This window comes from Archocentrus centrarchus, chromosome 3 (assembly GCF_007364275.1).
Source record: "Archocentrus centrarchus isolate MPI-CPG fArcCen1 chromosome 3, fArcCen1, whole genome shotgun sequence".
NCBI lineage: Eukaryota > Metazoa > Chordata > Actinopteri > Cichliformes > Cichlidae > Archocentrus > Archocentrus centrarchus.
The window spans coordinates 825,700-839,728 of NC_044348.1; the positions used below are offsets into that span (position 1 = coordinate 825,700).

A 14,029-nucleotide genomic window follows, 5' to 3' on the forward strand; every position below is an offset into this window, starting at 1 on the left:
CCTGCCCCAGATACTGCAAACTTGTGGCCTGGCATGGAAACTACAGTGCTTTCGTCTTTTGCAGTTCCATGGGAATGGTGATAATTTTTAAAACATTGCCACCTACAACACCTACTTTCCAAAACTGAAAATTTTTTATTTTTCTCATGACAACAGAGCCTTAGTGGTCATTTTACAGTGAAGCTTTTGTCACATCTCAATGCTCAGGTGTAAATTTAGAGCCTTCCTCCAATACCTTGACCCCAGAGGGTTAAAAAAGTAATTTCCACTTGATGGATCAGGTATGCATTTTCATTTGCATGGTTACATCGTTAAAACAGAGATGAAAAGTCAATATTTGGTATGACCACCTTTATTCTTCAACACAGGCTGAACTCTCTTAGGCAGCTTTCCTGTCATTTCTTTAAGTAGTCTTCAGGAATAGTTCTCTAGGCTTCTTGAACATTCAGAGCTTTTCTTTGGATGTTGGCTTTGTTTTTGAGTCTCTCTGTCAAGATGATCCCACACTGCTTCAGTAATGTTCAGGTCTGGGGTCTGGAGAGGCCTTGAGAGACATGTTCTACTCTCTGGCTTATATGGATAATGAGCCCAAAGAAGCCTTTGTTTGGGTTCATTATTTCATTATCAACTGTAGTTGACCAACGAGAAAGGGTTTTCAAGAATTTCTGCAGGTATTAAAGAAAAAGGTGGGTAAACCTGACCAAAAAACTTGTTGACCAAAAAACTTGTTGACCTAAATTTTCAGATTCACGTTGGCCTTTTGGAACCACCAATAAAAACCTGTTTGACTGACCAGCTATAGTATTAAAATGCTGCGTAAACCTTGATGCACAAGTATTAATTTTAAAAATTACTTGTTCTTGATAATGCTTACATAATTTTATTTAATCAGGATTTTAAATCCAGGACAATTACAGTGATAAAGCTTTAACAATCATGGAGCTACATAACAAATACTTTACACTTCTAAAAAACACACTAATACTCTGTATGGTAACATTTATTCCTGTAAAATAATGGAACAACACTGCCCCTTTTTGCTGTAAATATTTATTTGATGCAACTTCATTACAGAAATAGAAACACAACAAAAGAAAATAAAGAAGTCCCAAAAGTTCAGAAACCAAGAAAAAAAAACTCATGAAAACTGGACCCCCCCAATACCAATTTATTTTATTATTAGTTTGACTTAGTTCTACTTGATTTCAACAGATTAATCTCTGAAGTGTTAATATGCCTCAGGACTGTTTGCTACCCTATACTGCAAATTTTACTTCAGAAAAAAAGATTCAAATTCTTATTCTATCACTGAAAGTTGTCTTTATGTGCACATATTTTTTTAATACAGAAGAAACTGCTGGTCATGCACAGAGTAAAACAGCAATCACAAATGGAAGAGGGTGGTGTTGGCGGGGGTTGGTGCTCTGTCTATCCAATTACATAGATAAAGAAATCAGTTAGTTATAATTGATTAAAGAAAGAGAAACATCAACAGAAAGAGATGTAAAACCATCACCCTCTAGCATATGGCCCTGCAGTCTAGCCTCTCTGAAACAAAGACCCAGAAACTCATTTCTCTATATGTGACAAATGCCAATATTTGCAGCAGGTTTTCTGTTTCTTTCACATTTTGCTGCATTTGCCTTAAACTTGATGTATTGAGAGTTGAAGTATCTGGGTGCAGAGTTGAAGTTTCTTGCCAGAGTTCTGGTTTGGAAGAAAAGCATCAAATGCAGTGAGTACTGTGAAACATTTGCTTCTTACAAAATGATAATATAGTTTTTGTTTTTACTCACAGCATCCATAAAGCCTGTTTATACGGGCAATGTCGTTGGCACTCATCTGAGTAGCACGTCCGAAATCCAGATTAGGATTGGACTTGGCAACAATTGTTGGCTGCCCATTACGGGAGAACGCAGTTCTAAAAGAACCAACAACAGCAGATACTTTACCTGTGCCACATTCATGCTTATATCAAGAATAGGAAATATTCTTTTTTACGTACTGCATGGTCACATTTTCTAGTAGAAAATGTAAGACTTGTAAGGTAATATAATGACTTACAGGTCAAGTTAATGCGCCAATCTCACTTATCTGTTCTCACCTGAGATAGTGCATGACAGAGTTGAAGTCATAGCGAGTCTGCAGATTGTTGGTCTGCACTTTCACAAAGTTGTGTTCTCGCCCTGTACACAAATTTCCAACAGACAAAATATTTAAAAATTTTTTAATGTTTTAATATTGTGGCTGCTCTGATGTTCAATTTTCTATTGTATGAAAATGGCAATTTGGCCATTGTCTGGTATTATTTGTTTGTGTATTTTAAGTAAGATTGTGTAACATTTACATTCTGTGAGAGAAAATAAGGGGAAAGGTTAAAAATAGAATATTGCAATGTAACTGAGATTTAGTAAAATGTAAGTGCCGTGAATACTTTGCAGTTGTTTTTACATGTATGTGTATGTGGATAAATGCTTGTGTATCATGAAGATTTATATACACAAAATACTACCTAATGGTATATAATTGGTCATTTCAACATTTGTTACTCTTTTTGTAATCTGCCAACCAGCGAAGCATCATCCTTAGTAGTTACTTAGTGATGTCTTGTTACTTCAGGATTACTTTAACATTACTGTTCTTGTTTCCCATCAAATAATATGAAGCATCCTTCATTATTTCTACATCTTTTTTAACAAATATTTGTTCAAAAGGAAATCAGATGCAATAACATTTATTCTAAAAAAAAAACATGAATTTGACATAAATTAATTTCTACATACAAGACATCAAGACTTGGAAACCGTGTGAACTATATACATCAAGATGCTGGCTAATCTCTACTGCTATAATCATTGGTTGCAATGCTGACTTGGACTGAAGTGTTTTATCTGCTGAGCCTGGGATTACACAGATTGAGCATTAGTTTTAAAATTACATTGCTGTAAAAAAGGAGTGTACCCCATCCTGGATCCTGAAAGGAGAGAGGAAGAAAAGCAAAAACCAAAACCACCAGATGATGCAGCCAATACTGGAATAACACTGAACAGTTGAAGGCTCGCTTTCCTGTTAACTAAGATTACCATCAACACAAATGAGAAATCTACTGTTATGTTGGAGGTAGAATTGAATTCTAATGTGACAAGTGAGAGAAAATCAACTGCATGATGTTTCCACACAGATCCAGAGTCAAACTCTCATTATTACATTTTAAGTTATTCCTCTCATGTGGCAGAAAACATCATGAAATTAAACATTCTGTTAAATCAATGTACCATATATCCTGTCATATCAGATCTGCTCTTGTTTTGTTTTTTTTGATTGGGCACATAAGCAGCAAATAATAGTGAAAAAACCCAAACAACTGAGCAACAACTTAGAATGATATTTTGTGACTTGGAGCAAAACAGTCATAGATAGTTTGAAGTAACTTGTTTGGTGTAAAATTATATAATTATCTAATTATTGACTAATATACAGTATTTCACAGATGCTGGTATTATGAAAAGTTTTTAAGAGAGTGATGATGCATGACTTGTTAGCCATCAGGTTGTTTCTGATCCATTCCTCTCTTGTTCCTGGATAACTGAGCTTTTGTGTGTCTTAATGTAAAGTGTTACCAAAGCTTTGTGTAGTTGAGCTGACCTGGCAAGATGTTCTGGGTGAGGATCCTCACATACTGGTCTCTGTCAGAGCGGACCTGCTCGTGGTGGAAGCCCAGAGCATGAAGAACCTCGTGCTGCACTGTCGCCTGGTACAAGCAACCATTTCTTTGTAGGGAGATTAGCTGCGCTTGGCTCTGACGGCCCACATATGAATAACACCTGACACACAGAGTAACATTATTTTTAAAAAAAATAATAAAATCAAGCAGATCGAGTAGATCCAGTTCTGAAACCAGTGGACAAAACAGTATGTGAAATATTACGTTAATTAAGTTCATTAAAATGCAATTTATCCACTGATGCAACAATATTAATTTCATTAATGTGCTGTGGCATATAATAACCCTGGACATTTTATTGTAGAATGTGAATGCAGAATGGTTCATGAAAAACCTGTTTTGAATATACATATAGAATATGTGCAACAAAATATTTTTAGATTTGGATTCCTAAAGAGTTTCGAGTGTGAGGGTGTGTCAGTCGTGTCCTGTCATACAGTATCAGAACAGTGAGTGCATTCTCACCCATCTCCAGAGAAGAAGTTGATGGAATTGACTTGGTTTGTCCTCCAGATGAAGCGAATACAGGTGGACTCATGGAAGGTCACCAAGGCATTGATGATGATGTTGCGCTCTTGGGTGGCTGCAGGAACAAATATGAGTCTGCTGAGGAGCTTCTTTGAACCCCAGTAACATTTCAAGTTTTTGAAACTTGCTTCTTATCTCAGCTGGTAAACACAGACCTCAGTATTGCTCATGTTATTCCAGGGTTGTGAAATTTGCAAATCACTTTTATTTTTAGTTATACTTTATGTGACAACTAGGGTTTAATATTTTTCCCGAAAATGACATGAATCAAATCCCGGGAAATGACGAGCCATTTCCCGGGAATCCCGGGAAAAAGTTTATTTATTTTTTTATTTTAATTAGGCCTTCTGTAGCCTGTGTCGGCCTTAACCTATTGTGATATTGTAGAGGTAGCTTTCCAGCTATGTCCTGTTATGCCCAGTAGGGGGTAACGTCGGCTTGATTAACGCAATAAAACCTACATCTCGACATTCGAGTGCTCGAGCTATGCGGTGTTGTATCGTTCCTCAACACTCCCTTAACAAATATAATTAGAATATTCCTCCATTGTACATGGAATTATACCAAGATATTTTACAACTGCTGGTGCAAAACAATACGGTTCATCTCCACAGCATTGATAAAGGCTCAGCCACGCTGTCGTGGCGACATCTGTTGCGCTATATCTCCACCAGTGGAACGCTGTAATAGTCATTGAAAAGTTAACTACCGTACTACACTATAATATGACATAACACAGGGCCTTGAGTAATGCACTACGACTTGGTCATTGCCATTCTGGCAACAGCAAATTTATAACACCGTGTCTGAGGGTTAAAGTAGGTTCGCTGTGAATCGTCTTTTGAAAAACTGGCCAATCCTTATAGCCTAAAAAATATACATTTTACTCAACTCCATTTTAAAAGCGAAATATGTTAAAGCAATCTATTTCATGATAATTTCTTCACACATTAGGCCCGTATCCTAATTCATGATTGTTAGTAAGCGGCTGCAAACGAGGAAAAGAAACACTCGAAGTTAAACAGATATTTCTTTATTGTTCAGGGCAGGCATATTTTACAGATGCAGCCACCTAATGTTGCCGCATCCAGCCAGACGTCGGCCAGCTGAAGTCCAGCCCCCAGCTGGCCGACGTCCGGCTGTCGTCGGGCTGGAAGTCCCCCTCCTTCTCCTGGGCGTATCTACTTTCCAGCATGAACACACCCCTTTCCCTCAATTGTAGACTGTCACCAAAAGGTGGCGCCTTCTTAACAAAAACGTTGAGTTCTGTGATTCAAAAAAGTTTTGGTGAAGTATCAAGTTTTGAAAACCTAAAATAGATGCCTAAAATTTTTGTCAGTATGACCTTTCACACATTTCCATTGCGAATCACCAAAAGATTCCTTTGTTTCACTTCATCTTTTAACTAAATAAGTAAATAAATACAGTAGGTTAAAAAAGAAGCGGTGCTGCGCTGAGCCAACCCGGTCTCACGGCAGTTCGTGCAGTAGTCACGAAATTTAATCTATTGATTCGTGCTCATGAACACGAATTCCCTCTTTTTTTCGTGTTACTCGGCACGACTTCTAACCTGCCTGAAATGCAGTGGGATAAAGTTCGTGCCTCTGAGCACGGCTTCTAAGCTGCAGTATAGTTTTTTTTTTTTTTTTTTTGCCCCTGTCCCCCTTTTTCCCCCCTTTTCTTTTGAACTGGAAGCTCAGAAGCTGAATTATGCCTTTAATTGCGATCCTTAACCGCCACTTTTCCTTTTGACATGAATTTCTCCTCGTTTCATTTAATGTGGGGTGCTGCTTATGGTTGTAACGATGACATTTGTGGGGCTTTTTAGGTCTAAATTTATATTTACGTGTTTATGGTTAGTGCTATATTCGGTGTCCAATTTTTTCTGTGAGTTCCGTGGTCTGAAGCCGTTTTCCCTCTGTGTTAAATCCATGAACCAACGATGAATAAATAAATGAACTACAGTACCCATCACCCCATCGGCCGTAACCATGGTCACGCGTATTCCCGTTGCTGTCCAGCTAATTGCATTAGTTCACCCGCTTCGGGTGTTATCAGGTAATTACTGACTTTATTAGCGGTTTTCAGGCCTGTAAATATGGGCCAGCAAGGGCCGTCTGCACCTCGTAGTCAGTCGAGAAGGTAGTTATCGTTCTAACGGAGGATCACTGACAGAGAAGGACTACAGACGAAGGACTACAGAAGAAGGACTACAGAAGCCATGCTCGCTGACTTCCGGCGGATGCTGCAGTGTTCAGGTAAGAGGATTTCAATGGACAGCGTTTATATAGTGATATTATTACGGCCGTGAGTTCAATAAGCACTTGAAATTAGATTAATGTGGTGTAAGAGAGCGCTGATATCCCAACTCTGAGATGCATTTGTAGAGATTATTGCGGGTTTTGCCGTCTTTGAGACGCTAGCTTAAATTTTCTGTGCAAATGTTAGCGGATATCGTAGGAAAGCGTTCACTATTTAAACAATGTTATGACAGAAATATGAGCTTCTGGACTTACTAGTTAAGTAAAATGATTATTTTCAGCCACAGATTCCAAATAAATATCCTGATGAGCTTCAGTGCATCCATATTCAATATCTGCGAGTACAGTGCTTCATTTAATCTGCACTGAACTGACCCAGGCTTATCACAATGTAAAATAAAATGATACTGGTCTGAACACAGTTGCTGGATCAGGTGACCCTGAAGCCTCTCTTAGTTATGCTGCTATAGGCCTAGACTGCTGGGGAGGTTCCCGTGATTTCTTTATATTCACTGTAAACAAACCTTATATTTGCAAGTTTCTTATATTCAATATTTAAACAAAGAGCAGTCTGTTTATACTTCAGACTGCTGGCTTACTTGTGGTTCCTATGATACTTAAGAGTAGAATGGGATGCAGAGCCTTCAGCTCCTCTGTGGAAAGAGCCTTGAGGTGACTGTTGTGATTTGGCGCTATACACATAAAACTGAAAGTCTGGCTGCCTTTAATCCTCTGTGACAAACACGAGGATCCATGAAACCTGCCAGCACCTGAGAATGAGCTGAAACTTGCAGTGTATTACATTCCCATCATGGAGAAGCTTCCAGACTCTGGGAATCCTGTCAGTGAGCAGGGACTGATTCACTGTCCTCAGCTTTAAACAAACCCAGTCTCCATCTCAGGTTTTGACTCAGCCTGCTTTGGAGTCACTAATCTAGAATCATCAGGCTACTTACTTTCAACACCATAATTTTGTTACTGATTCAGTTTATAAACCTGTTTTGTGCTGCAGCAACAATCAAACATGTCCAGTTCATACATCATTGTAGTTTGTGTCTTTGCTCTTTCAGAACTGAATTGGAAATCCAAAGGTGCTGGAAAGCTTCTTCTCCAACCCTCAAAGCCAAACTTCACCCATGAGAGCTGACAGCATGCAATCATTTTGAGAAGTGACACTCTCATAAATAAAGGTGAGCAATGATACTTAATGTGTACTTTTTGATTATCATGTTTAAAGGTTTGTCATTGCTCACAGTGGCCTTGTATTCATTAGGCATTTCCAGAATAGTATCCAGCAGTTTCTTGTGAGCTAAGCTGAATCATTTTTCTTTTAATACATGTTTAACATTCACTTGAGTATTACTTGTTATACATAACTGTGGCTCTGAAACAAAGGCTCTCCTGAAGGAGAAGAAGAGAACCTTTAGATCAGGAAATAAGGAGGAGCTGAGAGCTGTGCAGAAGGATCTCAGAAGGAAAATCAGGGATGGAAAAAACACCTACAGAAAGAAGATGGAGGACCAGCTACTGCAGAGCAACACCAGTGGAGTTTGGAGAAGCTTGAACTCAAGTTCAGGCCACAAAGCAAGCCCACTCTGAGACTTAGAGTAGAGTGGGTGAACAACTTGGACCACTAGAACTACCAGCATTTTCACACTACTCCTTTTTCTACCAAGCGCCTCCAAATGGCAGTTTACATCTCATTAGGCCACCTTTTGTTATGTACACGGGGCCAGTAGATCGGAATGTGTGTGGGATGGGTGTGGGGGTGGGGATGGGTTACCACTGATGACCCAGGGTCGCCAGGTGTATAAAAAGCCAGGTCACAACACATATTTCACCTTTAATAAGAACAAATTTGTAATTGAGATCCCAGATTTGGAAGAGATGTTTTGTGTTCTCCGTGCTTCAGGTTCACAGCAGATGGAAGGAAACTCAAACAGCCACTAATGTAGCCTTTGTGCTGACTGTAGACTGAGGGATCTCTTCAAATTGTTGTATTCCTCCTCTTCCTCGTCACCCACTGCTTCAGATCTCGCTGTCACCATCAGACTGCAGCAGTTATGTTATTTAGCCATGAAACATGTCGTCACCCTCCCTTGATTTTTTTCAGGCTTTTCAGAAAACACAAAAAACTGAACCGAATGTTGAAAATTTAATTTAGACAAAAATAAAATTTTAAAAATGTCTTTGACCATTTTTTTAGGAGGGTGACGATATATAACCTTGTTCAGCCTGTTTAGGAATGCACTGAGATCAATAACCTAATTTCCAACGCAGATCTGGAGAAACAGCAAAAACCAACAGGACCCTACACAGCCACAGATGCTGCTCCAGAGCTAGAAGTTCTAAACCATAAAGACCAACCTGGGAAACTTGCTAAGTGTGACAGGTCCAACATAACCCCAGATACAGCCCAGCCACAGGGTGAACCAAATCTTTCAGATAATGACAACAGAGAACCAAACGCACCTCCCTCCTAAACTCACCAGCCTGCACCAACCTGACATTTCTCCTCCCTGAGTTAAATAGATGAATGGAAGTTAAGTGGTTACAAACATAAAAACCACGGGTCCACAGACAGGAGCAGTGAGCTGAAATCAGCACAAAGCTACCCGAGAGGCTGTATTGAACTACTATATATAATTTAATCATTTGTCCTGACTGGTTTCACCTCAGATGTTCTTTCTCCTTTTGGTAGATTTCTCCCACCTCTGTTTTGATGCCAAGAAGAAGAAGAAGCTGCTTCAGAGAAGTGGGCTTCATGGTCTCAGTGCACAGCAACATGTGTTTTCACTGCCACAATCAAAACATTGAATAAAATCTATGTATTGTTGTTTGGAAACGTGTCATATTACTGCATGCTAAGGTGTGTTATTAAAGAAAAAAATGAGTTCTATATTTCTGGTTTGATGATATCCGAAGCTTTTGATTCAAAACGTTTATTTTCCACTGCACAAAATATTTACTGTTGCACATTTATTTCTCATAGGGATTTTTTTTTTCTTTCCATATTTCAGTCTCTGGTTCTTGAGAGTCATGGCTCTGTCTGGTCTCTGACAGAGATCCTTAAAAATATTATTGGAAAGTACCTATTAATTTTACTTTCAAACAGCTTTATGTGAATGTTATCTTTTCATTTATAATTTTTAATATATTGATCACAGTGTAGTGTACCGTAGAGGCATCCAAAAATGATGAGACTGGGCTGCTTGTGTGTGATTTGGAAGGTTTGTGTCTGTCTGTGACTCTGCAGAGGTTAAAGCTGTGATCCAGTCTCAGTCTCTGACTGAAGGTTGCTGAGACTCTGATTAGATACACAATGTGAAGTTCACAATTCTCTAAACAAATAAAATGGTAATGACAAACATGAACATCTGTACTTATTTCAGAGACATGAATGTTTACAAACATAATATTTATTTTAAGGATTGGACTTCATAAAGCGCACTGATGTTAGAGTGTGTGTTCATATTTAAATCATTTTGTAGGCTGAAATTGTAACGGTGGACCTGAGATGGTCCAGAGAAAGTAAACACATGTTAATTAGAATAATAACAACAACAGACTGAGACAGACAGCTGTGAAATGCGCACACAATGACGTCACCTCATTCACTGCTAGCTACACTGCTAGCTACATCGTATCATTCATGATCATCTATGTAAACAACGTTTAAAGAAGCCGCCACAGCTCTGCGGCTGTAACTGTTTCAAATCATATATTTTTGCTCGTTTGAACTCTGAGGATGTTTTTAAAACGGTCTTAAAAGGCTGTTTCTATGGTGGTTGTCACGGACGCCTCAGTAGCTTCTTAGGCTAACCTGGCGCGTCCGGTTCCTGCTGCTAGCTGTCTGCCGCAGGAAGGCTGCGTCCCATTTCAAAGAGCCGCCGCTCCGTCGTAACTGTGGCTCAAACACCACTTTATCCTTTAAGAAAAGGCCTTTTATAGCCATTTTGGTCGCAGTTTTGATTATAAAATAAAAGGGAAAATATAAACAAACAAAAAGCTTAACATTGAGAAGACTTGGAAGAACAATGTGACACTGATGAGAGGATAAGGCTTCCCAGGTCATTGCCAGGCCAAACCGGCTGGTGATCAGAATTATTTTAATTATTTTTTTACCCAGTTTCGCTGGCGGTGCAGCGCTCACAGCCTGTCCGAGGTCCCGGGCTGAACTTCAAGCCCAGCCCGTCCCTCCAGACAATACTCACCGCTCCACTATAATGACCGCTTTACTCTCATCTTTCTATTGTTTTTAATGGACAGTTCCGCTTACAATTACAGTTCAATGATGTGAGGATCCTTGGTACAGTATACAGCGGGCTGCTAATGAATGCGCTTCCACTATTACTGCTCCTCCTGGTGGATAAACAAGACATTACCACCATTTTCCCCAAATGCTGCTTAGGGGCGTTCCCACCAGTGGCCGGAATTCCTACGTCATTAGCGGGGGATCGCGTTTAGGCCGAGGTTCGGCCACGAATCGGCCAAGGACCGGCCAAGGTCGCGTCACGGATCGGCCGGAAATTTTCAGTGGCTGCATCTGTATAGGCTATATAATGCAATATAACAATATATAATATAAAATTATATAATACAAAATACCTTAGGGTAAACACATTGCCTACGATTTCAACAAATTAAAGAGGAAAAAAGTACAACTGTGTAATACCTCTATTAAAACGCTTGAGATGAAGGCTGAAGCCTTAAACGGAGGCTGAACGTGCCTGAAATGAAGAGAAATGCTTTTCGCATTAAACGAACCCTTCTCTCAATATTTCCTTAAATTTAACTTTCTGAAGCTTTCTTTTCTTTCTGAAAGTCAAATCGACGCGCGCGACTTTTTTCCCGGTTTCCCGTCTAACGTTTCCCGGGAAACGGGAAATGGTTCTGATCGCATTTCCCGGGAATCCCGGATCCCGGGATTAAACCCTAGTGACAACCCCTGCCCCTATTTCCAATCTTCAGGTGTTTCAGGTCTTTGGTGGGTAGACCATAAATTGTCAATCCCAAAATGGGCCCTGTGTTCCCAGACTATAAATTTGAGGCAGGTACTTCTTTCTGGCTGCTGTGCATCAGTCCGTTTTCTAACATGCCCTGTGTCACATTTGTTTTCCTTTAGGTTTTGTTAAATGCTGCATTTGGAACACTTACAGTACAAACATTTCGACACACATGCACACCCTACACCACTGAGCCTACTGCTTTCCATACCTCACCTCTCTCTAATTCAGTTGCTTAAGTTTGTTTGATAAATCATTTTAAACTGGAAAATGGTGTGTTCACCCTTTTTGCCATGGCCTTACCAGCCAGGTTGTGACATTTATGTGTAAAATAAAGTTAAAATCTGAATCTCTTACTCATGTTTTATGAGATACCCAACATTACAAAAAGAGTGCTGCACAGACCTATCAGCTGTTTCATCTCAGCAACATAGACAGCATTACTAATAAATGATGATTTCTGCAGTCCAATCAGACTGACAGGATCAGCAAAAAAGTTAACTGGGGAGTCTAAACTAGCTGTGGTGTTGATGTGAGAGAGATCAAGTGCTTAAAGGTCAAAGGTAACAAAGTGCTGCATGGATGTCTGAATGTACTTTGTAGTGTCAAGTCCTGTGAGAGTATAAAAATGCCAATCTATCTCTGTTTCCATCATGGGACATGCCCAAAACCTAAAACTTGATTAAAAGAATAATGTTTAACAGTGACTTTTAAATTCAAATTTCTAAAAAAAAGTTCATATTTCTCCTTTCAGAACCTGAACTCATGTTTCCAGTCAGATTTTTTTAAACTCGGTTCTCTCATAAAGACATTTGACAACAACTCTATTAGGTGTTTCCAAGAGGGAAAGCATTGAAGTCACAGTTTAAAGGGTAAAGTTTGCACTGCTTACAGTATACAGAGGATATGGAGACAGGTATGTAGACATAGGGTCCAGTTTTAGGCCACTTGCAGCCAATGGCTGTGCACGGATCGGCATTCCTGGTTGTAGCAGGAACAATGTCACCATGAACCAGGTTTTTTGCTGCAACACAACAAACAGAGAGTGGATGAATATTCAAACCCAGAATGTAAATGAGAGTATTACTGGTTTGATTGACATTAAAACCAGTTTGTGGTGAGTGTTTTCTTTATCAGTTGACATTCTCATTTTCTTGTAAATATTTGAATGTTTCATAAAATGTTTTTAAAAAACAAAAATTGAACCACAGATGTTTATGCAGAGCTTAATCTGATTTCTTTAGATACATATTCACAATATTTAATGGATGAAAGCACAAAGAATACATTTAACTATCAGAGCCCAGAAATGAGAAAGTGATTAATTCATCATTCTGACTGTTGGCAGTTTATCTTCTGTCAACCAGTCAGTTGGTTCATCTCTGGAATTTTTTTTATTATCATTCAGTATTTATATTTTACCCGGAAGAGTTGTATTATGTAAAAGTTCACTTACAAGAGTGAGCATTGACTTTTTCAATGGCTTCTGGGGGATCCATAGACCTGTCTGAGGGAACAAGAGGACAGCAACTGTAACTTTGATTATCATGTCAGCTGTTGTTGTTAACAAGTCACTTGGTTCAACTCTGGAATTTTTTATTATAATCTAGTATTTATATTTCAGCCACAAGAGTTGTATTATATAAAAGTTCACTTACATGAGCCAGTGTTGACTTTTTTAATAATTTCTACGGCACCCAAAGACTCATCTGATGGAACAAGAGGACAGGAACAGTTTAACTGTGATCATGTCATCTCTCAGATTACAAAAAAAAAAAAAAAGATTTCACTTCAGCATCTGGGAAATCTTTTCTCATTCAACTCACCATTTGGATCTTTAATGACAGCAGCCCTCTGCAATACAAAAATTGAAAACATTTTTACTTACTTTTACAATGCTGTTAGATTAAAAACTATCTGAAAATGCGTTGGTACCACCATGTTAGAATGACATTATGAGAATTGCTTGGCTTTCACAGAACAGCAGGCAGCGTTTAACATGATAATGATTTTGTTGAAAGAGTCAAACTTACCAGAGAAATGGCTGTCATTGAGAGGAAGAGGAGGAAGTTGAAGACTGGAATCATGTTGCTGGTCCTGCAGTTAATCTACAGACTTAAAACAGTCAATCTGAACAGTGTTTAGTTATAAAAGCTGTGATAAAAAAAGATTATCAAAAGTGTGCTGTATAATTAAAATGCTCAAATATTAAGGCAAATAAGAGAATAAGACAAACAGCTTAGCTGTTGTACCAGGCGTTTGGCTGCAGCAGGTGTTCAGCTGCTCCATCTTTATAAGCAGCTCACAGGGTGTGGCTGAGGTTACAAGCTCGGTTAACAAGCAACAAAAGGCTTTTTGGTTTTTTGTGGCATAGCTGTGTAAATTTTATTGTACCCATGTCTGTCCGGATTGTTCAGGGTGTGTTTTACTGTAAAGCCTGTCATTATTGAGAAAAGAAAGAACGTGAAAGCAGAATGAGGGAAGTTGGCTGTTAAAAAATAACTTTCAAA

At 38.9% G+C, this 14,029-nt stretch overlaps 1 protein-coding gene across 2 annotated transcripts; it reads right to left on the reverse strand.

The window, feature by feature from the left end:
- Nucleotides 1–1,113: 1,113 nt before the first annotated feature.
- On the reverse strand, nt 1,114–13,701 carry LOC115777305 (high choriolytic enzyme 2-like). 2 transcript variants are annotated; one of them, XM_030725180.1, is made up of 10 exons: nt 13,553–13,701; nt 13,346–13,373; nt 13,178–13,228; nt 12,976–13,026; nt 12,412–12,543; nt 4,190–4,307; nt 3,646–3,824; nt 2,105–2,186; nt 1,797–1,921; nt 1,114–1,707 (listed from the first exon to the last, which is right to left on the reverse strand). In XM_030725180.1, coding segments are annotated over exons 1-10 (822 nt in total). In that variant the 5' UTR covers nt 13,607–13,701; the 3' UTR covers nt 1,114–1,705. The 2 variants fall into 2 exon arrangements, with proteins under 2 accessions (XP_030581040.1, XP_030581031.1); XM_030725171.1 differs by lacking the exon at nt 1,114–1,707 and having other exon boundaries at nt 1,789–1,921.
- Between the last annotated feature and the right edge of the window lie 328 nt (nt 13,702–14,029).

Bases quoted from the DNA above. Each gene is read 5' to 3' on its own strand.
- LOC115777305 (XM_030725171.1), bottom strand. From the start codon at position 13,606: ATGATTCCAGTCTTCAACTTCCTCCTCTTCCTCTCAATGACAGCCATT. The intron at 13,374-13,552 runs GTAAGTTTGACT...TTTGTATTGCAG, and splicing joins CAATGACAGCCATTTCTCTG to AGGGCTGCTGTCATTAAAGA. The intron at 12,544-12,975 runs GTAAGTGAACTT...GTTGTGTTGCAG, and splicing joins AAAAGTCAATGCTCACTCTT to CAAAAAACCTGGTTCATGGT.